We start from the raw sequence: 27,966 nt of genomic DNA, 5'->3' as shown, positions 1-27,966 counted from the left end.
CTGGTAGCCAGGCCGGTAATAAGGACTTGAATGCTCATCGACAGCCACTTCCAACCAACAAGCATGCAGAGCGCTGCCCGTGCCCTGGCCGCTGTTCTTGGTGCCACATCCCCTCTACCTCTCCAGTACAGAGCTGGCCGCCCAAGGCCATTCAAGGTCACACAGCCCGAGGCAGCCCAGCTGGAACAAGCCCTCAGGCTAGCCCATTCTCTTCTTGACCATCTGGGGGTGGGGGTACAGCTGCCCCAGGAAACCCCACCCCCACCCCGTTCCCCTCCCTGGGCCAGGCTGGGCCATGCCCACCAGGCGCTCCTGCCCAGCAAGTGGAACCTAGTGCAGGGCCTCCTGCCTGGATCACCATGTTCCCAGAACAGGAGGCAATTGCCCGGGCCAGCCAAGATTTACAGGTTGTTTACTTGCCAACAGTTACTGCTTTAGGTGATTAATGCCACATAAAACATCATGGAGGCCATCATTACCTCTCAGAGAAAGGAGGGCTGGATGCCAATGGTACTGAAATAACAGCAGACGGATAAAGCAGTGCTGCACACAGTGCCACCAGCACACGTGGTCTGTCTTGTCACTTGCATATGCGCAGTCTCAGCAAGTGCGTAGACACAGAGTTCACACCCAAGGCACCCTTCAGCGCAAGGCTTTGCTAGCCAGAAACCTGAGTCCTGATCCTGACAGCCCATCACCCGTCTGACCTTGACCCTTAACCTCCTCACAGCCACTTATGAATGCCAGGGACCGGGCTCCTGGCCTGGCATACAACACATTCCCAATAAATACTTGGAAGATAGTAAGGCTGTATGTGTTTGCATGAAGGAGAATCTGATCCCTCGCCTGGGAACTCCATATCCCATGGGGCAACCAAAAAAAAAAAAAAAGCAGAAGAATAAATCAGATCTTGAAGACACCTTAAAGAAGGGATTGTTTCCCAGGCGGGGGCAGGGAACACAGAAGATGCTGAGATTGTACTACGCATCTTGTAATCCCCAAAGTGAGGAAATGCCACAAAAAGGGATGGGGGCACATCAGAGCATCCTGCGAGGCAATCTGAAGGAACCCCTGACAGCCACCACTGAAGCAATTTAAGAACTGAATTTCAACACAGAGAATAAAACAAATATCCACTGGTCTATACTAATATAATAAACACCTAAAAGAATAAATTAGCGGTAGAGAAGAGAAAAGCTCTTTCTTATCATTGTGATCCAATGACCAGATGTAGACAGCAGCTGGGGAAAAGGTAAGCAGGAACTCTCAGTAGTTGACTGAGTCAAAAATTTGTCTCTCTTTCCTCCCCCAAATGCTCTGGATTCCCAAGCCCCACCCAGACCTGTGGCTCACAGACCAGGGTGGACCCGTGCTCATACACACCACCAGCTGTTTGTGAATCAGAGGTCTTCGGACCCACAGACAACTAATGAGCATCTTTTTTTTTTTTTTTTGTCTTTTCTAGGGCTGCTTCTGCGGTATATGGAGGTTCCCAGGCGAGGGGTCGAATCCGAGCTGTAGCTGCCAGCCTATGCCAGAGCCACAGCAACTGGGAATCCAAGCGGCGCCTGCAACCCACACCACAGCTCACGGCAACACCGGATCCTTAACCCACTGAGCAAGGCCAGGGATTGAACCCGCAACCTCATGGTTCCTAGTCAGATTCCTTAACCATGGTTAACGGGAGCGGCCCGGGAGATAGCAACAACAACAACAACAAAAAAAAAAGACAAAAGACAGATTCCTTAACCACTGCGCCACCACAGGAACTCCTTTTTTTCTCTTTTTTTCTTTTTTGTTTTGTTTTGTTTTGATGAACATCTTTTAAAGTGGTTTGATTTCGCTCTCAGTACTAGGAATGGCATCTCTCCTGTCTTATTCTATGCTTGGTTATGACTTGTTCACAGGAAATTCACTACATTCTGCACAACGAACTTCTACCTCACCACACCACTGAACAGAACCCTTCATCTCGGAAAAATGAGCAACATGAAACTGTGGATAGTCGACTGTTCTGATTTACAACATGGTCAATGGTGTGGTTCAACCTAGTCCAGTGCTTCCTGCAGATTGATAAGCAAAGGGGCCAGAGAAAAATAGGCATAAACTACAGGTTTTTAGGAAAAGCAATGCAAGGAGCTTACAAGCATCTGAGAAGATGGCTCAGTTTCACTCATAACAGTCCATGGCAAGGCAGTGAAAGCAAAGTAAAAGGCGGAGCTTATTTTCCATGTGCCTATTAGGAAAGATTCAAAAGGCTGACAACACAGTCCAGGCAAGGGTATGAAGAAACAGGTACCCTCCAACACAGGTGGGAGCAGTGCGAACAGGTAAGTTAGTAGGTCAAAGGACAGTTAAGAGTAGGAACCCAAATCTCTAAGATAAAGTCAGAACTGTGATTCACTCGGGCACCTCCCCTCCCAGCGCTGCCCAGCAGGAACTGTGTCCCTGGCTGGGGGTGTCCTCATGTTCTCAGGCCCTTGATGGCCAAGATCATGAAAGTGGGAGCCAGATCCTTCAGGTCCCTCACTCCAGCCACCACCATCCAGCCCCTGGCAGTCCCATTTTCTGTTTCAGCCTTGATATGATAAGGACCCTCAGGGGCAGTCACTGGTCAGGGCACACAGGACTTGTCAGGACAATCCCACGGCTCCCAGGGGAGTGGTGCTGAGGGACAGAACAGCTCAGGGAACTAACTCAGCCTCTGCTCAGAGTGGAGAAGGCAAGGGCGAGGGCAGCAACACTGAGGCAGGGCAAAGGCATTCAGTCTGGGTGAGCATGTGACCTACCCTCCTGGGAGACAGGCACAGAGCAGCAGCCCCTGGGGGTGGGGGTGAGGGGAGGCTGGGGGCCTATGTTCTCAGGAGCACCTGCTGGCTTCACTGTCTGCCCTGTAACAGTAAAAAAAAAAAAAAAAAAAAAAAAATTTTTTTTTTTCTGTCTTTTTAGGGCTGCACCTGTGGCACATGGAAGTGTCCAGGCTAGGAGTTGAATCGGAGCTGCAACTGCCGGCCTACACCACAGCCACAGTAGCGCAAAATCAGAGCCGCATCTGTGACCTACACCACAGCTCAAAGCAATGCTGGAACCTTAACGCACTGAGCAAGGCCAGGGATCAAACCCTCATCCTCGTGGATACTAGTAAGGTTCTTAACTCACTGAGCCACAATGGGAACAATAAGAACTTTTTAAACTAAATAAAATTTAAAAATATATAAAAGAAAACAATTTTTTTAATTTAAAATTTTTAATTAAAAAATAAAAAATAAAATAAAATAAAATAAAAATAAAATCGTTCATAAATCACCTGGTAACTTTCCAGGAAAATGCAGGTTCTGGCTCAGTAGTCCTGCAGCAGACCCTAGATTCTGCATTTTTTTTTTTTTTTTTTTTTTTTGCCATGCCCACAGTACGAAGAATTTCCCAGGCCAGGGTTTGAACCTGCACCATAGTGACCCGAGCAATTACAGTGCAATGCCAGATCCTTAGCCCACTGTGCTACAGGAGAACTCCAGATTCTACAACATCTCTACCCAGCTCTCAGGGGACCCTGGTCCGTGGACATTTTCAGTTGCAAGACATCAGAGATGGCATCTCAGACCCCCTCCAGCCCCAGTACTGGAGGAATCGCCTCTGGTCCACCTCTGTGAAACCCAGAGCAGGTACCATTTCTTCTTCCCATTCAGGACACAGGGTCCCCTAACCACCCAGAGGGACGCTTCCAGGGCCTGGGTACTGGCTGGAGACCACATGCTGCCCACAGGAGAGGAAGGTCAAGGACCTCCCAGGTCTGCCTGAGCACAGAGCACCAGGCTGGTTGCAGAGAGGTCCTCTACCTGCAAAGTACAAGAGTGGGGCCAGCCCCACCTGCCCTCACAAGGTCCAGGTCTCTTTCTGGAAGGGGTGGCGAAGAGCAGTATCCCGGTTGCTAGGAGACCTAAGCATCAATCACAGGGGTGCTTGGTGAAAACAGGTTCCTGCAGCTCCAGGTCTAACACAGCAGGAAGCACACACTCCAGGAGACTGATGCTGGCAGTCCAAGGCCCACACCCTGCTCCAGAGCCCCTCTGGAGAGAAGACAGCAGCCTGCCCTCCAGGAGACTGCCTGGAACCCATTGTGCTTACTGATGAGTCAGCCCCACTCTCCAGACCCCTCCCTCCCCATCAGTGACAGGGGGCTTCTCAGGAAGCCCACAGGACACGCCCACATGAGACAGGTAAGGGTAAAGCGGAAGCTGCCCATCTCCAGCCTCTAACCAGGACACACCCACCCACCCAAACTAGAGGCTCCATGGCCAGATAGCTTTGCAAGGAAGCATACCCACCCCACCCCACCCCCAGGGAACCTTGACAGGAACCCAGTCCTGAGAAGAAGGAGGTGGAGTAAATGGCAGCTCCACCTTTCTGCCGAGCTTCCTCCCTCTCTCATGAAATGAAGGGGTTGGAACAATCACGGTAAGTACTCCTGGACAATGGCTCCTTTAACAAAACACAAAACACCCTCCCTATTCAGAGAAGAAAATCTGTACACATTCTTTTTCAATTTTATTGAAGTATGGTTGATTTACAGTGTTGGTTAGTTTCTGGTGTACAGCAAAGGGGCTCGTACATTCTTTTTTTTTTTAATTACTTTTTTTTTTTTTAGGGCTGCACCTGTGGCATATGGAAGTTCCCAGGCCAGGGGTCTAATCAGAGCTACAGCTGCCGGCCTACACCACAGCCACAGCCATGTGGGATCTGAGACTCGTCTGTGACCTATACCACAGCTCATGGCAATGCCAGATCCTTAACCCACTGAGGGAGGCCAGGGATCCAACCCACATCCTCATGGATACTAGTTGGTGTTGTGACCACGGAGCCATATGAAATATACTCTTTCTTTTTTTTTTTTGTCTTTTTGTCATTTCTTGGGCTGCACCCCGCGGCATATGGAGATTCCCAGGCTAGGGGTCTAATTGGAGCTGTAGCTGCCAGCCTGTGCCACAGCCACAGCAACGTGGGATCTGAGCTGCATCTGCAACCTACACCACAGCTCACGGCAACACTGGATCGTTAACCCACTGAGCAAGGGCAGGGATCGAACCCGCAACCTCATGGTTCCTAGTCAGATTCGTTAACCACTGCGCCACAATGGGAACTCCCGGAATATACTTACATATTCTTTTTCATCTTTTTTTCCATGATGTTTATTACAAGATACTGAATATAGTTCCCTGCGCTCTACAATAGGACCTTGTTGTTTATTTTATATAGAGTAGATTGTATCTGCTAATCCCAAATTTCGAACTAATCCCTCATTTACTACCACACCCTCTTCCCCTTCAGTAACCCTAAGTTTGTTTTCTAAACACACTCTTCTGAGTAATTCTATCCATAGTTCAAAATATGATTATCTTCCCACGATGCCATACAAATCCTAACCCTTCCTACTTGTGCAGTGACCAGAGTGAAATCAATTACACATGGACCCCACTGCCCCTCCTGGTCCATGATGGTCTGTCTTAGCAGCCAGGCCCAGGTCTAGCCCAAGAGTAGGATGCTTGAGCTCCTAGGCAGGAGTTGTAGCACCCAAGCCACTGGCCAGGCCAAGGCTGCTCTGACCAGAAATGGTCTGACGAGGTTGTCCAAATTACAGGAACGAGGCTCAAGTCCATTTGACTTTCCCCTGAAACTTCCCCCTGAAACAGCATGCATCCCTTTGACTATTTTTATGGTAAAAAACCAAGGTACTTTGGGGGGTAGGCGCTGTTCTGCCCAAGCTGAGGAGTGTGTCTAGTCAGTGAGCAGATTCAGTGCATTACAGAAGCCCTCAAGACCACAGCAGCAGGGGCTAGTCCTCTGATGGTACAAAGCCCATTACCGAGTGCTGGACAACATTTAATAAAGATGCAGTTGGGGATTTCCCACTGTGGTGCAATGGGATAGCCAGTGTCTCTGGAGCACTGGGATGCAGGTTCAATCCCCTGCCCTGGAAGAGTGGATTAAGGATCCGTCATTGCTGCAAGTCACGACTGTGGCTTAGATCTGATCCCTGGCCCAGGAAATCCATACGCTGCAGGGCAGTCAGAAAAGGGGTGGGAGGGGGAGTTCCTATCGTGGCTCAGCAGGCCAAGGACTTGACATTGTCTGAGAGGATGTGGGTTTGATCCCTGGCCTCATTCAGTGAGTTAAGGATCCAGCCAGCGTTGCTACAAGCTGTGTCGTAGGTTGCAGATACAGCTCCAATTCAACCCCTAGCCTGGGAACATCCATATACCTCAGGTGAGGCCCTAAAGAAAAGAAAAAAGGAAACAAAAAGATGCGATTGGGTCCACCTTTGCACTGGGGGATACCTCAACAGGGACCAGAAAGCAAGTCCCCAAGTTTCTTTTTTTCTTTTTATTTATTTATTTATTTATTTATTTATTTATTGGTCAAAGCATGCAGAAATTCCTGGGCCAGGGATTGAACCCACGCCACAGCAGTGACCCAAGCCACAGCAGTGACAATGCCAGATCCTTTAACCACTAGGCTGCCAGGGGACGACCCCAAAACTTGATTTCATGGAGTGATGAGAGCCCATCTGGAAGGCCAGACACAGTCACTTGCGGAGGCCTCTAAATCATTCCAGTCCCAAGTGATTTCGGGCCCAGACCGACTTCAACATATCTTGAAAGAATTGCAGACCATCAGATGGAAATAGCAAATGGTTCTGATGAAAACAGTGAAGCTGTTGGCCCGAGAAGATGCTAAAGGGAAGGAAAGGGCAGGTAAGTGGAAGGAGCCCTTTTTTTTTGAGCATACAAAAGGGTACAGAAGGGCAACGATAAAGCGAGCCAGCTAAACTCTCTGAAGATGATAAACCCACCTGATCCCTTGAGAGATTACATGAGTGAGGGCAACTTGGCGTCAGGCAACCACAGTGAATCAGAAAATGCAAACTGAGATAATCCCTCAGGGGTCAACGAAAAAACAGAGTAGTTTTACAGAGAATCAAATGCCTGGAGCCCTTGCAGCTCAAATCCAAAATCTCCAACCAGAGCAGGCATCTCTACAGTGTGAAAATGCACAGGCAGATTCAACAAGCTCCAGCTGACAAGGACCTGCGGTAGAGCACGGGAACTCAATATCATAATAACCCACACAGGAAAAGAATCTGAGGAAGAATGGATACGTGTATATATAGAACTGAATCTCGGTGCTGTACACCTAAAACTGACACAACATTGAGGAAGAATGGATACGTGTATACATAGAACTGAATCTCGGTGCTGTACACCTAAAACTGACACAACATTGGAAGTCAACTCTATGCCAATTAACATTATTTTAAGAAGACTAACAGCCAAACACAAACACAAAAGCTCCAGCTGAAGGAGTTCCTGTCGTGACGCAGCTGAAACAAATCCAAATAGATCCCCGGCCTCACTCAGTGGGTTAAGGGTCTGGCATTGCCGTGAGCTGTGGTGTAGGTTGTAGACACGGCTCGGATCTGGTCTTGGTGGCTCTGGTGCAGGCCGGCAGCTGTAGCTCCAATTAGACCCCTAGCCTGGGAACCTCCATATGCCATGGGTGCAGCCCTAAAAAGGCAAAAAGACAGAAAAACAAACAAACAAACAAACAAACAAACAAAAACCACCTCCAGCTGAAACACAACACTGCTGGAATGCCATCAAAATCATGAAATGCCACTTTGCAGGAACCCAGTGGAGGAGGGAATTGATTGCTGAGACACAGAAGCATCTCAGAGTGTACAAAAACTTCAAAACCTTGACTCCTACAGGAAGACGGCAGAGACCTGCAGAAATCAGAGGTGGATGGATCAGCTCCCACAAGAAAATTGCTCCAGAAAATGTGTTGATGGTTGTGTGATGCCTGAGAAAAAGCTCAATAGAGGTGAGGGCAGGAAACGGTGGAGTTTCCTGGTGGCTCAGCAGGTTAAGGATCTGGCATTGTCACTGCTGTGTGAGGGTCACTGCTGAGGCACGGGTTCAATCCCTGGCCCAGGAATCTCTGCATGCTGCAGGCACAGCCCAGAAAATAAAATAAAATAAGGGGCATGGAATGCTTGCAACAAGTAAAAATGGCTGAATTAAAATGTGAAATCCAGGAGTTCCCGTCATGGCTCAGCAGTGATCGAACCTGACTAGCATCCATGAGGACTCAGGTTCGATCCCTTGCCTCGATCAGTGGGTTAAGGATCTGGCATTGCCATGAGCTGTGGTGTAGGTCACTGACGTGGCTTGGATCCCATGTTGTTTCGGCTGTGGCGTAGGCCAGCGGCTACAGCTTTGATTAGAGACCCCTAGCCTGGGAAACTCCATATGCCACAGGTGCAGCCCTAAAAAGACAAAAAGACCAAAAAAAAAAAAAAAAAAAAGTGAAATCCAGCTTTTCCCATGTGGTCGCTTTGTGCCTGTAATTCTCCCTGTAGCCCAAGGCAGTGCCCAAGAAAGTCAGGGCATTTTAAATGAACCAGGATGCTTTGACATCAGAACGCTCTGAATCCTGCCCCTCCCAGGACTAGCCAATTCCTAGGGTTTAACTAGTCTGGAGGATGCTTCCCATATGCAAACCAACCAATGCAGAGCCCTTACCCCACCCTCATCCTCTGTCAGGCTTTCACAGAACATCACATTCCAGGCCACTGTCCCTCACCCTAGTCATCCCAGAGCCTGGCACCAGAAAAGCAGAGCCAGCCCTTCTGCCCTGATATCTCGCCCCTCCTTCCCCTAGAAACCACGAGAAGGGGTCTTGCCCACATTCTCCCCTCACTCCCTCTGCTCCTGACTGACCCTGGTGCTTTTCCCCATGGCCTTGCAGGGGGTCGGGGGTGGGGGGTGACTTGTAACTTGTGTCCTCCTTTTGGGAACTGTGAGTAACAAACTACCTTTTTCATGGTAATGTCTCTTTATCTTTTGGCCCCACAATACCCAAAAAATAATCAAACCTTGATTGAAAACAAATCAGGACATCTTCTGCATCGTCAGGTCCCCATAGGAGCAGGAGAGAGGGCTCAGTGATTCAGGGTAAGAGGGAGGCTGGATGTGGGTTTACAGCAGCCCACCTCTGAGCTCTGAGCAAGTACTGATATGCCTTTTCTCTTTCAATTAATTCTGATGGAGGCTTACTGCATTCAATGCATTGTTTAACTGATGCTGAATTTGTTCTCATATTCTAATTGTCTAATATGGTGTCTCCATAAGTCAATGAAAAAAATGTTACCCACCATATCAGTAAACAAAGGATGTTGCCGCCATCAAGCCATCAGCCACTGCAGCCACCCCCAACGGTGAGCCCTGAAGGGACTCTGGATGAGAGAGGCCAGGATGCTGGCCCCAGATAGCCGAGGTGCACATCAAAGGAATGATTCAGTGAGCCCAGACCCTTGCCTCTTCCCATACATAGAAAAGCACTAAATTCCTTAACTTGAGATATCTTGGTTTTCTTTAATTAACAGTAATCTTTTGATGCTCCGGCTACCTGGTCTTTGTTGCAAAAACTCCTGTATATCCTGGCTCCTCCCTTGACTGTGCAGAGCTGTCCCTCAGAGTTATCTAAGAAGCTGCCTCCTGGGCCTAAGTAAACATAAGTCTCAATTTTTAGGCTGTGCTTTTTTTTTTTTTCTTCAGTTGACACAGAATACAGATGACTTTTAACACAATTCTTGAAAATACATCATTCTGAGTTCCTTGGACTCTCTGGGATTAAGTTGTTTAAGTATTATCTCTAAATTTAATTAAGTGGTCCACTATTGCTTAAAGCGTAATTGACAAAACCAGGAGGAGACCTTGGAAACATTGAAAATCATTTCTACACGATGAGATGTGAGAAGAAAACTGTATAAGGAGTTCCCTTATGGCCTAGCAGGTTAAGGATCCATCATTGTTACTGCAGTGGCTTGGGTCACTGCTGTGGTGCAGGTTGGGTCTCTGGCCTGGGAACTTCCGCATGCCACAGGTGTGGCCAAGAAAGAAAGAAAGAAAGGGAAGGAAGGAAGGGAAGGAAAGAAGAGAGGGAGGGAGGGAGAAATAAATAAATGTGTACAAGGAACCCCATATTTATTTCCATAAATGTTGATTAGTTTTAAAAACATAGAAATCAAAAAACCTAATCAACAAGAACTAAAACCCCAGCTAACTTTTTTAGTATTTTTATTAGTTGATTCATTCATAGATTAATAAGGGGAGTTGACATTTAGGAAAACATCTGGTCCTTATTTTGTTTTCTTTTTTCAACCTTTGTTATGTGGTTTATAAAATTCTTTGCTGAGAAAACATTTCCAAATTTCATGTAGCCAAAATAAAGTATCCTTGCACAGTGAAAACAACAACAAATATCTCAGTTAATTCTCAAGACAACACCTGAAATAGGTGTTACGTCCATTTTACAGAAAACACAGTTGACACGCTTGGTAACTTGGGAATGAAGAGAGCCAGAACTGGGACTTGGGTATACACAACACCAAAACTCCCAGCTTTCAATATGCCACCAAGATTCTAAGAAAGGACAATTAATAGTGTCATTCAAACTGGTATTACCAGCAGAGAGAAAATGGTTGTTTTTAAATAGCACATGCTGGATATCCTTCATGGATATACATAAGGACCAATTTCATGCTTTTTATAGTTGCATAGTATTCTACCAAATGAACACTCCCCACATTTATTTATTTAGGCCAATATAATGTCATTTGGAAACTTACAGGGTTGTATTCCTACTTCATTCCTTACATACCAAAATAAGTTCCAAAGTATAAAGGACTGGGGGAAAACTTTTCTAAAAAAAAGTAAAATAAAGAACAAGCTAACAAATGACAGAAAAATGAGTAAAATATATGAAAGCATAAGAAAATAGCTCACCCATTATCCCAAATATGCAAAGAGCCCTTACAAATCAATAAGAAAAGGATGAAAAAATCCCACTTGAAAAAATGGGTCAATCAGATGAAAGGCAAAAAGAATAGAAAGAATCAAATGAAAGATGAGAAAATATTCAACATCCTTGAGAAAATACAAATTAAAACAGGAATACCTTATATTTCCCCCACTAATTATCAAAGGTTACAACACATTGTCAAAAGGATAGAAAAACAGACATGCTTCATTCATTCAAAGAAGTTCTATATGCCAGGCACCAGGCTAGGACCAGCAGTGAACTAGATACCCAAGGTCTCGGCCCTTAGGGAATTTGTATTCCAGGTGTGTAGAGATGGAAGAAAGATAATACAGAAGAAGGAAATAAACAATTATTCAGATAAGTATCGCTCATAAAAGTACAAATTGGTACAACTTCATTGACTCCATTGCTTGGCAATATGGCAGCATCTATCATAATTTTGGGCCAGCCATTCTATTTCTATCTATTTCTAGATATCTAGATATTCTACATACAGATACTCTCACTTCTGCTTAAGCACAAAGATATGTGTACATGGATGTTCACTGGAGTGCTGGGTGTAGTTATGGAACAAAAATGGAAACAAGCTTAATGTTCTTCAAATGAACAAATTATGCAACATCCAGACAATGGATCATAATGTAACCAGCAAAGATCAGGTTTGTTTTTTATTTGTTTGTTTTGGTTTTTGTTTTTTAATGTATCCAGGTGGAAAGACTTTGAAGACACATTGGAGGGAAGGAAAAAAAGTTGCTAAAATAGTATACCTAACATCTCATTTTTCTTAAAAAGAAAGAGACGCACTCATTTCTGTAAGTATACATGTACATGTGCCTGTATAATTAGACATAGCTGGGTTAATGTGTGACTATACGATTAGACATATACAGGTTAATATGTGACTAAGAAAAATCTGGAAAGTGGGATTATGGGAAGCTTTTTAAGAGTACAAATTTCTCTACTGTTTGGCTGTTGTACAAGAAGTAGGTGCTATTTTTAGATTCAGCAAAGAATAAGAGAAAAAGCGTTTTAAAAAAAAAAAAAAGAAAAGTCATGTATTTAAGGGTCATTTGGTTTCCTCAGTTTATATTCCCAAACTTCAGGCTAAAAATTAATCTGGAAAGAAAACTTCAGCTACAGAGGAAGAATAACAAAGTAGCTAATCCTTTGCCTCATTCCTTAAATTCAAAGCCACTGATAAAGGGGGCGGGGGGGGGGGATATGTGTGCAGTATTTAGGAAAGAGTTGTTATTCATTTCATTTTCAAGCAACCCACAAAATGAAACGGGCCTAATCCCACAGATGAGGAAACCGAGGATCCTAGAGGTTAAGCGATTGCCCTAGAACAGAAGCTGCCTTCTGCCTCAGTTCTAGGATCCAGGAAGATAAGACTTCCAGCTGGGGGTTCTTATCTCCTGGCCATTCCCTCGGGTCCCTGTGAGTGGAGAGCTTGAAGGGTTGGGGTGGGACAGGAGAACTGATTGTGGGGTTTTTGTCATTGTTCAAGGAGGCATTTTTCTCCTCGCCCATTTTGGCTCCTTCCTTCACATGCCCTCCCTGGGAGCTGCCACAGGAGTTCCAGGGGGCGAGCACAGCTCCCGGAAGTACCAGACTAGAATCCTGCCTGTCTGAAGTCCTGGGAGAAGCAGGGGCCTCCCTTTCCAGAACTCTCTTCAGTCACACCAGTACTCAACCTCTCCCTACGCCTGCCTGATCTCGCTTCTCTCAGCCTGCCTTCCATAAAGGGGGAAGGATCCATTGTGGGGATATTACTCCAAAGAGAAGACCAGAAAATGCTTTGGGAATTCTAAAGACGGGGTCCCCACCTCCCAATTAAATAATCCTTCACCCAACAGTTCACACCACTTAAGAGTCCCATGCTTTTTGTAATCGCAGTTTTAAAGATGGTATTTTAACACCCTGCATAGGAATGTCTCCTGTGGGTTATGTTTATTATCTGGTTGTACAGTGAATGGAGAACAAACAGAAAAGTTCAGCAGACCTGATTGCCTTTAATCTATCCCAGGCTACCACCTTTCAGTTCTAAGAAGTACAGTTCTTAGTTCTAGCACCAACTCTGCGTTAATCTTTCAATTAGGAAAAGAAAGGATTAAAATAGTTAAAAAAAATCAAAGTCCCAATTTGTTGAGCATGTTAACTTCCAAACAGGGAAAACATGTATCACTCTATTGTTAATAATGGCTAATGTGTTAGTGCTTATTATGTGCCAGACACTGTTTTCAGTGCTCTTCATGCATTAACTCATTTTAACTACACAATAGCACCTACTTTGCAGGCATTCTATTTCCTCCATCTTACAGAGGAAGAGCTGGAGGCACTGCCCAAAGGACCAGCCTCAGAAAGGCAACTGGAGACCTTGGCCATCTGGTCTACCTCTCCCGCCATATATCATTCGAACTCTTCCTTATGTTCCAAACCCTAGTCCTCCTGAATGGATTAGGAGTCTTCACAGTGTGATGCTTAACTGCATCCCCACCCCCACCCATTTTTGCCTTTCCACATGGCTTTTCTCTCTCTCCCGGAGCTATCCTCTCCTTCCAGTGGACAGGAAGTTTTATTCCATGAATGAATGACTGTACTATTGTGAAAATCCATCACTATACTTCAGATTCGAGGGCTGCTTTGGTAGGAAATACCAAAGCTTTCTCCATAACAAGCCATGCTTGCAAAGTTGCTCTTATCTCAAAGTCAGAATTCCCTGCACAGATTGCCTTGAGGGTCTCTTTCTTCTGATCTCCCAGACTCCTCCCCCACAGCCTCCTTCATCCCTTCCCTCTGGCTCCAGCCTTCAGGAAAGATCTGTCTCCACAGTGACCTTTGGCCACTGGCAAAGAGACTGATCTGGGAGTTTGCAGACCTCCACTCAACAGCTATATACCCTTTTCCTCAGGACTCCATTTCAGAGGAAGAGGACAGAGTTGGCTTCCCAGACCATTTCACTGTATCCAAAATTAGCCACTGGGCTTGGTGATAGGACACCCGTTAAGTAACACACCTTATGCAAGCCATGATGTTAGGGCATGGGTCTGACACCACAATGAGAAATGAGCATCCAATAGCTTAAATGACTTTTTAATTCACAGATCCAGCACAGATCTTAAATGACTTTTTCATTCACAGATCTCTTCCAAGTTCTCCAAGAACCTTAAACATATCGTTACAAAAAAGAAGACATGGGATGGCCTCAGAGAAATAGTGGCACAAACATCAGAGAGCCAGTGCAATAAACATTAGACGCTTAATAGCAAACTCTTCAATTAACCAGGAAGGTTTTGACTATCAACTGGTATGTCAAAACTACTTCTTTTCGAAACTGATGCTTATTTGTCACATGACATAGATGATAATAAACTACTTTAAAAAAGATACACCAGAGTTCCCGTCGTGGCGCAGTGGTTAACGAATCCAACTAGAAACCTTGAGGTTGCGGGTTTGGTCCCTGCCCTTGCTCAGTGGGTTAACGATCCGGCATTGCCGTGAGCTGTGGTGTAGGTTGCAGACGCGGCTCGGATCCTGTGTTGCTGTGGCTCTGGCGTAGGCCGGTGGCTACAGCTCCGATTCGACCCCTAGCCTGGGAACCTCCATATGCCACGGGAGCGGCCCAAAGAAATAGCAAAAAGACTAAATAAATAAATAAATAAAAATTAAAAATATACACTGAAAAAGCTATCAAGTACAGCATTACTAATAATAGCAACCAAAGAGAGAGAGAGAGAAGAAAGACAACATAGAAATAAAATAAATCATGCTTATTTTTAAATGTTCTGAATGTTTACGGAGCATCTACTCTCCAGGCACCAAGCTTAATGCTGAGGATACAATGTTAAAGCATAAACTTGGCTCTCCCCTCACCAGCTTCCATTCTATTATGGGAGCTAGACACTCAAATAATTACACTGGATATTTTCTTCCAGGAGTTATGACAATAATCTGTCCTGATTAATAAGAGAAAATAGTGAAACAATACGCAGATATTTTAAATAATGTTTAAGAGCTTTGATGATAACAGAAAAATCAGAATAGTATTTAATAAAAGCAAGAAACAATTTTATAAAGTATATCATAAAAATTTTTTTAAATATAGAAGGAAGTTTCAATGGTTGTAAATCCATCCATAAGAATAAGTGATTGAGAATGGCTAAGAATGATAAAAGAAACTTCTACTCCCAAAAATGGAAACGTGTTTCCCAGCCACAACTAGTTCAATTAGAAATGGGGCAAGAAGTTCCCATTGTGGCTCAGCGGTAATGAGACTGACGAGTATCCATGAGGACGCAGGTTCAATTCCTGGCCTCACTCAGTGGGTTAAGGATCTGGTGTTGCCATGAGCTGTAGTGTAGGTCACAGACAAGCCTCAGATCCAGCGTTACTGTGGCTGTGGTGTAGGCCAGCAGCTGCAGTTCTGATTCGACTTCTAGCCTGTGAACTTCCATATGCCACTAGTGTGGCTCTAAAAAAAAAAAGAAAGAAAGAAAGAAATGGGGCAAGAATCAGTGAATATCAGGTGTATAGAACAAATATTTATACTTTTCTGGATTAATACTTTAGAATATGGCTTTTTAAAGGTTTCCAAAGTGGCATTTAACCAGTATGAATAAGATAAACTGAGTATTAACTAGTAGGTTAACTATTTAGAAAAACAAGCTTAGACTTTACATCACATCACAAATTCCAAATGCAACATACGAAAGATAAATCCCACTAGTAAAGCTGGGGAAAAAAAATAAATACATATATTTTATGTAATAATAATCCAAAATATCATTAAATGACTGATTATTGTTTGCAAAAGAATTCCAAATGTGCTGCAATATTAAAATTCAGAAATCATTACATGAAATCTAAGAAACCACTGAGCTGATTTTGGGGGATGGGCAGGCATTCTAAACATAAAGAAAAATCATTTTATAAACTGAAAGATTTGACAACAGATATTTAAATTTCTACACTAAAAAAATCATATGACCTATATCTCACACCATAGATATAGTTATCTCACAATAAATATAGTTAAGTGGTCAGGTGGAAAAGGTTTGCAAGTTATGGCAACTAAAAGGCTGATATTCTGCATACAGTGTATGTTCTTACAATTGGTAAGATAGAACCATCCCAATTAAAAAAAAATGTGCAAAGAACATGAACATAACTGATGAAGAAATTTAAAGATCAATAAATATATTTTTAAATATGCAACCCCATCAGCAATGATAGAAATGATAGTTTTAGATTAAGTCCTATGTTTCAGTCATCAGATGAAACACCACAAAATCCAATATGAGAAAGAGACAGTGAAACGTACCCTGCTGGTTACCCTGTAAATTGGTACATTCTGCTGAGAAGACAGTTTTGTAAGATGTCTGAAAAGCTTTTTGACTCAAACATTTTGATCCAGGAAATGTACGCCTTTTTTTTTTTTTTTTTTTTTTTTTTTTTAGGGCTGCACCTGCGACATATGGAAGTACCCAGGCTAGGGGTCAGATTGGAGCTGCTGCTGCCAGCCTACACCATGGCCATAGTAATGCCAAACCCAAGCCCAATCTGTGACTGATGCCACAGTTCCCGACAACACTGAGTGTGGCCAGGGGTCAAATCTGTATCCTCATGGATACTAGTTGGGTTCTTAACCCCCTGAGCCACAACAGGAACTCCCAGTAAGTGTACCTCTAATCTATTTATCTAACATAATAATCAACATTTCACACAACGACAACTAAAAATTAAGTGTCCATACCATGAGACTAGTCAAAGTTAACAATAAAATACTATGCAACCATTACAAAAACCTAAGTTCTCAGAGCATTTTTTTCTTGTTTTACTGTACCTTTTGGCCTCACCTGCAGCATGCAGAAATTCTTGGGCAAGGATCAAACCCACACCACAGCAGTAACCAGAGCCACAGCAGTTATAATGCTAGATCCTCAATTGGCTGAGCCAACAGGGAACTCCTCAGAGCATTTTTAATGACATGAAAAAGTTCACAAATGTAGTAAATGAAGAAAACAGGATATATATCTGTAACATGATCATTATTTTAATTTTACATATACAAATATGTAAAAATAAGTCTAGCAATGATTCTCAAGTGAAATTAGAGATTTTAATTTTTCTTTTAACTGTCTTTATACTTTTCTAAATGATCCAAATTTTCTATAATGAACATGTATTATTTTATTTTATTATTTTATTTTTTTATTTTTTATTTTTTTTTTGTCTTTTTACCATTTCTTGGGCCGCTCCCATGGCATATGGAGGTTCCCAGGCTAGGGGTCGAATCGGAGCTGTAGCCACTGGCCTACGCCAGAGCCACAGCAACTCGGGATCCGAGCCGTGTCTGCAACCTACACCACAGCTCACGGCAATGCCGGATCGTTAACCCACTGAGCAAGGGCAGGGACCGAACCGGCAACCCCATGGCTCCTAGTCGGATTTGTTAACCACTGCGCCACAACGGGAACTCCATGAACATGTATTATTTTAATAATCAGGAAAATATAACTGGGAATTCCTGTTGGAAATGAATCTGACTAGGAACCATGAGATTGCAGGTTCGATCCCTGGCCTTACTCAGTGGGTTTAGGATCTGGCATTGCCATGAGCTGTGGTGTAGGTGGCAGATATGGTTCAAATTCCCTATTGCTGTGGCTGTGGTGTAGGCCGGAAGCTGTAGCTCCGATTCGACCCCTAGCCTGGGAACCTCCATATGCTGTGGGTGCAGCCCTAAAAAACCAAAAAAGAAAAAAAAATGTATATATATATATATACACATACACACATATACATAAAATATAACTTAAAAAGGATCTAAACCAAATATATCAAATTAATATAGCAGTAATTCTTTTCCCTTCTCTTAACTTACCTATATTAAGTAAAAGATAAGTCTTTTAAAAAGACCTAATAGGTTGACTGCCAAACACTGTCCCAAGTTGATGAGGGAGGGGGCAGAGAAAAGGTGAGGGAGGCAGTCAAAGGCCTTACGGGGTGAGGGTGGAGTCAAAGGCCTTACAGTAGGGAAGGAGCAGTCAAAGGCCTTACAAGTGGGGGGGCGGGAGCGCACACAGTGTCCAGCAGCAGAACCTTGGCCCCAGGACAGGCCAGGAACAAGCACCACCCCAAGCTTGATGCTTTGTAAACATCACCCAATTTCTTCATGATACACTTTGGTGAGAAAGCAGAGGCCCAGAGGGGAAAACCACTGCTCTAAGGTATACAAGTTGGTACGTTTGACCTTCCATGAAAGAGAAAGGAGAACATCCAAAGCCATTCCACCCTCAAACAAGCGCAGACACAGAGAGGGAGTCTTGCATGCAGCCAGGTCACTGGCCATCAGCGATCACCAGCTTCAGCAGCTGGAACACAGATCTAAGGGCCTGAGCCAGGCACCCAAGAGCTGACTGAGCTTGGCCTGGCAACCAGCTGAGGATGCAGGACCATCTACAGGGATAAGCATGAGCATCCCTGGATCACATCAACAGTGGGGGAAGGGAGGTCCCATCCAGAGGCAGACACAGGGCCACCTGTTAATCCTGAGCTGCTTCGGGACCCAGAAGCCAGCAGTTCAGCTGTCAGAGCTAGGCCCAGTGGTCAGGCTGGACTTCCACCTCGGTCTGGCTTCCAGATTGGGGAGCCCAAGTTCTGCAGAAAGGAAGCCGCTGGGATAGAACAAACCACACTGCCACTTCCTTGCACTTAGTGCCACGTTCCAGAACCACTGTGGCCCCTGCCCCTCTGCTCTTCCCATTTTAAAGGAGGGGTGATTAATCCACTTGGGGTGACCAGGGGAGGGGGTACAAGAAACACAGACACATAATCGGTACAGAAACCGTCAGTTAGGACATGAATCCATGTGTCCTGAATGAGGGCATCAGAAACCAAACAGGCACCTCCCACACCTTCACTCTTTGAAAACTCACAAAACAACACATCTCATTTCACATGTGAAGACACTGAGGCTCAGAGAAAAAGAAAAGGCGACTCAAAGCCACAGTGCTGGGAAGGGCCGGGGTTGCCTTGCCAATTCCAAAGCATGTGCCCTTTCTCTCAGGACGCTGTGAGCAAGCTGGTCCCTACCACCACTGAGGGCCCCAGCCTGGCACATGTAGCACCCGGCCACCAGGCTGCCTTAGGCGGGCCTTCCCATCTCTGCAGCTCCAGAAGGGGCAGCTGACCTGTATACCCACAGTGCTCAACCTGCGTCCAGGAAAGGACCCCAGCTGTGGGCCCAGCAAGCAGTAGTTACCCCGTGGCTGCCCATCACCGAGCACCTGCTCCCTGGAGGGCCTGTGCCAGGACCGTGACCCACATCTGGTCTGAGTGAAACATAGCTGATGAGTCCATTTTCCAGATGAAGACACTGAGGCTTCAGGAGCCGCAGAGCAGGAAACAGAAGCTATCTGCCACCAGAGCCTCCTTTCCCAAGCTCAGCTCTCCCTCTCTGACAAGGCAACAGGTCATTCAGGTCAAAGTCTCCAGCCCTTCTGGATGATGTCCCCAGCCCCTAGCGGTCCCTGGGCCCAGAGCTCCAGCACTACCTTGGTTGAGGTAGGTCAAGGTCTCTTCGTGCAGCTTCACAGCCGGGGATGTGGCAGCACACAGCACATACTGCAGGGGCGGCAGGCGGGCCTCCGTCTCCGGGGACAGCTGGGGCTCTTCCTGCTTGAAGATGGGCAGAGCAAGGACGTCGCTGCAACACACAGGAGGAAGCAGGCGGTCAGGAGCCGAGCCCCCAGGGGCCCAGAGCCAGGACACAGACCGCAGGGTCAAGGGCAGTACTGCCAAGCACAGTGCATGGCCCCGCAGACAGGGTCACCAACACTCAAAAGATGCTTCCCAACGGGGGAATCAGTCCTGTTCTACTTTTACTCCATGACCTTCGAGGGATTTATTCAGCCAAAACATCAGGGCGGTAAAAATGTACGAAGGAGATTTTTTAAATCGACAAATTACAGAAATCTCTGTGACAAAAGCGGCAATGAAGTGAACATTAGATGCCACATGGGGTCCATCCACAAGAGTCTGGCTTTTAGAATAAGAACCGGAACAAAATTTTTAGTTTTTTAAACAAACTGTTCTCCATGATGGAAGATCAGAGAAAAAGAATGTGTACTATATTCATGTACATATCCATATATATATATATATATATATATATATATATATATATATGTGTATGACTGGGTCTCTTGGCTATACAGCAGAAATTGACAGACATTGTCAATCAACTCTACTTTAAAAAATTTTAAAAATAAAAAAATAAACCATTCTAGTTATTGGCCACTTCTGAGACCAATACAACTCTGTCCTCTGGGCTCTATAAACTATGCAAATGCAGAAGCTGTTTGCTTCCATCACCCAAATGGATACATCCCTCTGCCCTTTCAAAAAAAAAAAAAAAAAAAAAAGGCCTGCTGGCCTATAACCCCTATTTTAAGGGTCATCCTAATATCTCCTAGATGCAAAACAAGAAGGATCTTGCTGTCAATTCAGTTTTCTTAAGCAAGTGGAAAATACTCAGATGCTCAAAGGTTCTTTTCCTCCACCTCTAAACAAAAATCCCCATCAGAGCCAAAAAAAAAAAAAAAAAAAAAAAAAAAAAAAATCAGCCTATAACCCAAGAACTTGTCTCTAGGTCTATTGTTTAAATATCTTCACAAGGGAAAAAGAAATCCCTGAGAACATGAATGGCCTGCAAGCAGGACAGGCTCCTAACCAGCTCTCTAGGTTATAAACGGCACAGAAATTATGCCCAAAAAAGTGCCAGTGCCTTTATCTTGATAACCTCCTCCCTTCAAGTGTCCAGGGTTACAAACCCGATTCGCTGACCCCGCTTAACTCTATAAAACAGCAGAGTCACTGGTACAATCAGTTCCTCACACAACACAATAAACAAGTATCTCTAAAACACAAATCCCACACACACCCGGGCAGGTGTGAGCACGTCTCCCAAGGAAGAGTCTGGGAGTTCCCATTGTGGCTCAGCGGTAATGAACCCTGATTAGAATCCATGTGGATTCGGGCTAGATCCCTGTCCTCACTCCATGAGTTAAGGCTCCAGTGTTACCATTGCGGTGAGCTCAGGCATAGGTCGTGGATGTGGCTTGGATCTGGTGTTGCTATGGCTGTGGTGCAGGGGGGCAGGTGCAGCTCCGATTGGACCCCTAGCCTGGGAACCTCCATATGCCATGGGTGCAGCCCTAAAAAACAAAAAAAAAAAAAACAAGGAAAAGCCTGGCTTGGGCCACACCTTCCCCTGCCACCATCCTCGGCCCACCAACAAGGGGACGGCAGTCTTGACTCCTGCACACCACACCTTCCCTTGACCACACTGGGGTGCACTCCCAGCCCAAGTGGTTATCTAGGAACAGGGGGGAAGCAGGCAGGCCTGCCCACCCGGGATTGCATACTTTCATGTTTGCCCAGACCATGTTAATAATCCATGAGCTGCTGCCTTTAAATTAAAGAAGAAAAGAAAAGTGGGAGTTGGGGGGTGGTGGTAAGAACCATCACTCAACAGTAACTTGTTTCAAGCCTGGCATCCTTATTTGCTGAAGAATAAAAGTCACAAGAACATCAAACAGAAGGAGAGGAGAAGGGGGTAAAGGTCATTCCCCCTGGGAAGGTCTGAAAACTTGCAGAGGTGCTGCACAGTCAGGAGAGGACCAAAAATAAAACAGCAAAAACCAAAGAAAGGGACAAGACCTCCACTCTAGAGCCAGGGGGCCAGGGGCATATTCACTGACCCTCACCTTGGCCTTCCCCAAGGTCAACCTCTACCAGGGTGAAAACCCCAGCTGCCAAGAAGTTAACTAAAGCATGTGGACCAAATGCTTCTTTATCCACGTCCCAAATAACCCTAGAAATCAATATGGCTTTATAGTACCTTTCACCCCAACTCCCAACCCACCTCACCCTGCTTAATGCAATAACAAAATCCTAAAAAGGTATCTGAAGTGCTCCGCAAACAAATTCCCATCTCAGTGGCAGGGGCACCCCCTTACACACACACGAGAAAAATTATTCCTGAAAGGGATGACATTTTCAGTGTCCAGGAAGTTTTAAATCCACTCACTTCTGCCCTCAGGGTCACCTTCAAACTCATTTCAGAGGTATGGCAACAGACCTAATGGCCACAAGCAAAAATTCAGGTAACATTACAACTAAAACAGTACCACACAGTACAATGGCAAAGTATTCCATTGCCTCATCTCATGTAAGTGGATGGACACCATCGTCTGCCCAGGACTGGCATCTGCCCAGGACTGACATCTGCCCAGTGGGCGTGCAACATCCCCCAGAGCAGCTTCCCTCTGGTGACATCGCAGGGGTCAGCAGGGAGTGTCAGTTCTTAATTAAGACTCTATAGATTTACGCCATCTCCTATTATTCTGGCCCAAGAATAAAAACCAGCAGACTTAGCAGTTAAACTCCTTTGCCTTTTAGAATGGGGATTTCTTCACAGAGGTCTACGGGACAAACATCTATCAAAAGCCAGGATTTACAAAGCACCTGTACTGCTAAATCTGAGTGGAACTTCTTGGGGCTAGAAATACAAAATAAAGCACTCAGGTCGCTCTCACTCTGGGGCTGTCAGCACCAGCGGGTCCCGAGGTCCCACTCAACTCACTTTCTCTGAGCTCCTACCAAATGCCCTTTGGGTTAAATTAGGCACATTTCATAAACTGTGACTAGGATGGAAATAAGGACAGGCTAAAGCTGGCTCAGGCGAGTTCAGAAAGTGAAATGACTGCCCATTAGTACCGGGCCAGCTGCACAACAGGGAAAAACAATTCTCCAGGAACTGAAGCTGTGGGGTGGGGGGTGGGGGTGCCACTTCCTTAAAGGGGAGAGGAGAGAGGACTGCAAAACAGGCAGGACTTACTTTTCCCTTTGAAGAGCACTAGTCAAATCCCTGCAGAAGAAGAAAGATTTCCATCAAGGGCAATAAACGTGTGGGCCTCGGACCCAAACTGGCAAGACCACCTGGTGGGAGGAGGCAACCGGTCCCTCCCGAGTCCTCCGCCGCCACCGCCGGCCCGCGAGGCCGAGCGCAGGTCAACGCTGGCCTCTCACTCGCCCCTCGACCCGATCAAGGACAGCGGAGAGGACGCGAGGCTCCGAAAGGGACCCGGGCGGAGAGGGGCAAAGAGAAGGGGACTTGACTTCCTGAGACAGACTCCAGATTGATGGCTGGACGCTCCCTCTTCTCCGACGCGAGCGGGGAGAGGAGAGTCGGGGCTGACTGACCGCCCCGGGAGGCTGCGGCCTCAGACGCGTGCTGCGCTCCCGCCGGGGGTCGTCAGGGGAGCAGCCTCACCAGCGCTAGGCTCCGCAAACCCGACTTCCCGGAGGGCGGTCCACTGCGAGCGTCGGATCCCACCAGGGAACGTCTGTCGGTCCCAGGAAGGACCCTGGGCAGACCTCCCTCTCAGTCCCCAAAGGGCAGACAGTGGGGAGGCAGGGGCGCAGCGAGGACGCGGGACCCCTGGCCTGGCAGCTCCCCTCCAGGGCCCCGCCCTCGGCCCAAGCCCGGGGGCTGCCTGTAGGGCCGCGGCGGCGCGACCCTTACCGCAGGTAGCTGCCGGAGTTGTGCTGGTTGTAGTGCTCGGGCTGCGTGTGCCAGAACAGCATGGCTGGGGCTCCGAGCCCGGCCCGACTCGGGCGTGCAGCTGACGGGACGGGACCGGACGGGACTCCGGACGCGACTCCGGACGCGCAGACCTCACGGTCACCTGCAAGCGGCGCTCCGGAGCTAAGCGCTGACCCGCCCCGCGCATTTATGGACGGCCCGGGGGGCGGGGCCTCGACCGGGCCCGCCCCCAGGCTGCGCTGCCGGGCTGTGGCCGCCTCACCTGGCTGACCCGCACCGCTTGGGCGCGCCCCTCCCGGGAGCGAGCGCGCCAGCAGGGTGGCGATCTAGAGCGGGCAGCACGGCCGCCCTGGCCCTCCTTCCTTCCCGACCCCCGAGGGTGGGGATCGGGTAAGGATCGCCGCAGTCCCAGTGGCCTCCCGCTCCTTCTCGCGCCTTCTCCATTCTGCGCCCAGGGCCGGTCCCCGGAGCAGCACGGTGATAGGGAAGCGGTCTCTGACCTAGACACCAAACACGCTCTGCCCACTTACCTTACTCTTGATTTTTCATAGCACTTGACATTTCCAGATATCGTGTTTTGTCTTGTTTGTTTTTAATGTATCCTTGTGCATGGGTTGTCTTTTCCAGTAGAATATAATCTCCAAGAGGGCAAGGATGGATTCCTACCTTTTAGAAAAGTGTTTGGGTCATAATGAGTGCTCTGTAAACATCTGCTGAATAAATATGAAAAAAGGAATGTATCCAGCCAGTAGTCAGTGAAAGCTTTCTGGAGGAGGTGACATTGAGTTGAGGCCTTATAGATTCAAAGGACTCACCTCTGCGAACATCTGGAGGGAAAATGGTTCCAGGCAGGGGCAGTGGTCATTGCCAAGGCCCTGGGGCTGGGTGACCAAGAGGAAAGCTTAGGAGGTGAGGTGGGAGGGGTGAGTGGGGCAGATCAAAGAGGACCTGTCAGGCCTGCAAAGAGGGAGCTGGGCTTTTACGCTAAGTGTGTTGTAAGGAGGAGTTGAGTATCTGATTTGCCTTTTGGAAAGATGGGTCTGGAAGGAGTGTGGACAGCTGGTCATGGAGGTGGGGCAGTTAGGAGGGAGTGGAGGTCAGAACTCTAACCCACACGCAAGTGGCATCCGCACCCCCTCTACATGACACTGTTCCTGGCACAGAAGAGCTTTTATCCCATGGAGACCCGGACCAGAACTGCCAGCTCCCCCAAGCATGAGGGTGTCTAAAATCCTCCCTGGCTCAGCTCTCTCTGCTGCTCTCCCTTCAGCCACAGGTGACAGCTGGCGGCCACTTCCTCTGAGCAGCCCTTAGGGACTACTACTCCTCACTGCTCCTCTGCCACTGAGATTTCCCTTCAAGGAGGATTTCTTTTTCTTTTTTGTCTTCTTAGGTATGTACCTGAGGCATTTGGAAATTCCCAGGCTAGGGGTTGAATCAGAGCTGCAGCTGCCGGCCTACACCCCAGCCACAGCAGTGCCAGATCCAAGCTGCATCTGCGACCTAAACCACAGCTTGTGGCAACACTGGATCATTTACCCACTATACAAGGCCAGGGATTGAACTTGCACCCTCATGGATACTAGTCAGGTTCTTAACCCGCTGAGCCACAATGGGAACTCCCAAGGAAGGATTCTTGCACCAGCCACAGGGCTACAAGCAGACAGCTCTCAGCCATCGGCACTGCCAGGCGCTCTGTTGCAGAGAGCCACCTCACCCAAGATAACACCCCTGCTGAGGTGGCCCCAGTGACTTCCCAGACAAGAACATCAAAGTCTGGCCATCTCTGCTGATGGGCTGTCTTAGCCTCAGGATTCCCCTTCCTCCCTTGGAAGGTGCACTCCTGCTTCCTTCCCATCACTTGCACAGCTGTTCATCTCAAGGGACCTTCCACATTGACACCCTGAACCTGAAGCTCCATCGGAGAGTCCCTGACGAGCCCAGTGTTTATACAGGAGGCATTCTGGGGAGCTGTGGAAAAAGCAGGCCCATTTCTGGATTCCCTCACTGGACAAATACCTCCAGAGCACCTGCCATGTGCCAGGAGCATGGGACACCACATGCAAGCCTGCCTTCTGACAGCAGCATGATCAAGGACATAGAAGCCTCACCTAGGAACACAAGGGAGGACTTTTGCACACGGGAAAGGCTCCCTGGTAAAAGTGGTGCCACCTGACAGATGGGTGCATGGAAGTTAGGCCTATCCATGAAGGGAGAACTGGAGAAGGGTCTCCAGCTGAGGCTAGAGGGCAACCAATGTGGACAAGAGCTCACAGGGGCCCAAACCTGGCTTTCTCTGCCACCCTCCCCACCTCCACCAGCTTGTCAGGTGTGTGACTCATCACATCAAGATGGTCCTGTGACTTGCTTTGAACACAAGGGTCCCAGTTCCAGCTGGCCCCAAGAGGCCAGGCGGCTTCTGCTGCCCCTCTCTTGGCTCCCTGGACCACCAAGCCTAACTGCCCCAGTGGTGAGCAAGGCCCACCAGGCCCCAGCCATTCGGGCCACCAACAAAGACCACTTTGCTTGGCCCATGGATCTGCTCCAGCAGACACTACAAGGCACAGAAATGAGCTGCCACCCCCCAACCCCCCACCCCCAGCCCTGCCCAAAGTGCAGCCCTGGGAGCAAAGGCATGCATGCGGCTTTCAGCCACAGAGCGTCTTCATGGTGGGTTCCCACCAACAGAGAGATGTGCTGGGCTCTTCCAGCCTCAGCTTTGCTGTTGGTGAATGGGGCTCATCAGGCTTAGTTTCAAGGTGGCGATGAGCTTTGGGGTCAGTGGGTGTAGCCTCCAGGGAGTGACCAGCTCTCTCCGTGCCTTTAGGTGACTGCACACCTTCACTGCATTCCTAGATGTTGACTCTCCTAAGGGTAGGGTAGGCAATGCCCTCAGAGACTGTCCCTGAGTCAGGCTGTCTGGACACTGACGCATGGCCCTGACCGCAACTTGTCAGTGTTACAGGGCACGGTTAGGCCCGGTCTGGACCCCAGGGGCTCCCAGTCCAGTGAGGAGACAGACACACAGGCAATGGCCTACCCGTCCCTCTTTTCACTTTGTAAACATCCACAACTCACTTATGATGGGGTACCGACTTTACTCTGTGCCAGGCCCAGTGCCATGGAATTTACCCACCCTGAGAAGTAGGCTTATCACCCCATCTCACAGATGCGGAAACTATGGCTCAGGAGGCTAAATGCCACCACTGGGTGTTGAGGCCAGATCTCAGAGTTCAGGGCCACCATCCATTCCTGCCCTGAGGCTTTGCCTTTCTTTCTTGGCATGAGGCCGGGCAAATGTGCTGTGATCAGATGGGCATCTGCTCCCAAGGAGCGGCCAGGGCCCCCAGATCCCATAGGCATGGAAGTTTTCCTGGGGTGAGCCTCTCCCTGGACCCTTTCCTTTATACCCACGGGTTTGGCAGGCAGCAGGTGCCAACAAAGAGCATGCAGCCTTTTTCAGGCTAGTGGCAGGGCCAGACCTCACTGCTATGCCCACCACGGGGCAGTGAAATGGGACAAGCCCAGTGCTGGCAGGAGGGAGCCCTCCTAGACCTGGCCTCTGGCCAATCAATGATGCATGCTTTCTTTCTTTCTTCCTTTTTTTTTTAAAAGGTCTTTTTTGGCCACGCCCACAGCATGCAGAAATTCCAGAGCCAGGAATCAAACTTGCACCACAGCAGCGACCTGAGCCCCAGCAGCCACAAGCCAGATGCTTAACCTGCTGTGCCACCAGGGAAGTCCAAGTTAGTTTTTTTTTGGTTTTTTGTTTGTTTGTTTGTTTTTTGTTTTTTGTCTTTTTAGGGCTCCACCCCCGGCATATGGAGGTTCCCAGGCTAGGGTTTGAATTGGAGCTGTAGCTGTAGCTGTAGCCACTGGCCTACACCACAGCCACAGCAAATTGGGATCCAAGCTGCGTCTGCAACCTATGCCACAGCTCACAGCAATGCTGGATCCTTAACCCACTGAGCGAGACTAGGGATCCAACCTCCATCCTCATGAATCTTAGATTCATTTCCACTGAGCCACATGGGAACTCCCAAGATTTTTAAAATTTGAAGTATAATTGGTTTACAATGTTGTGTTAATTCCAGGTGTACAGCACAGCAAATTGGTGTTCTTCAGATTGTCCTCCCTTATAGGTTATTACAAAATACTGAGTATAGTTCCCTGTGCTACTCGTAGGGGCCCTCTTTATAGTTCCTTGGACTGTGACTCCCACTGAGAGGCAAAGCCCCAGGCAGGAGATAGGAAGCTCCATTTGCTGAGTGCTAGCTCTGCACGGGCATTCATTCCCTGCATGCACTCTCCACTACAGCACAGCGAGGTTCAGTGCGATCACCCCCAGAGAGGAAACTGAGCCTGGTAACCTAGACAGGCTTCCTGGAAGAGGGGGCAGGGGGAAGATTTGAGTTGGGTTCCAAGGGAGGTAAGATTCCTGTAGGTGAAAGAAAACAGAGGTGGGTTCTCCAGGCCTGAGG

At 47.4% G+C, this 27,966-nt stretch overlaps 1 protein-coding gene across 1 annotated transcript in view; it reads right to left on the bottom strand.

Annotated features, from left to right (window-relative positions):
• TFCP2L1 (transcription factor CP2 like 1) overlaps positions 1 to 23,675 on the bottom strand; it is a 59,669-nt gene extending 35,994 nt beyond the window's left edge. The window contains 3 exon segments of the mRNA XM_005671641.3: positions 19,431 to 19,582; positions 22,778 to 22,807; positions 23,465 to 23,675. Of these exon segments, the coding sequence (XP_005671698.2) occupies positions 19,431 to 19,582; positions 22,778 to 22,807; positions 23,465 to 23,526 (244 nt within the window). The 5' untranslated portion in view covers positions 23,527 to 23,675.

Source organism: Sus scrofa, chromosome 15 (genome assembly GCF_000003025.6).
Source record: "Sus scrofa isolate TJ Tabasco breed Duroc chromosome 15, Sscrofa11.1, whole genome shotgun sequence".
Lineage (NCBI taxonomy): Eukaryota > Metazoa > Chordata > Mammalia > Artiodactyla > Suidae > Sus > Sus scrofa.
This window is presented reverse-complemented; position numbering and strand designations above follow the sequence as displayed.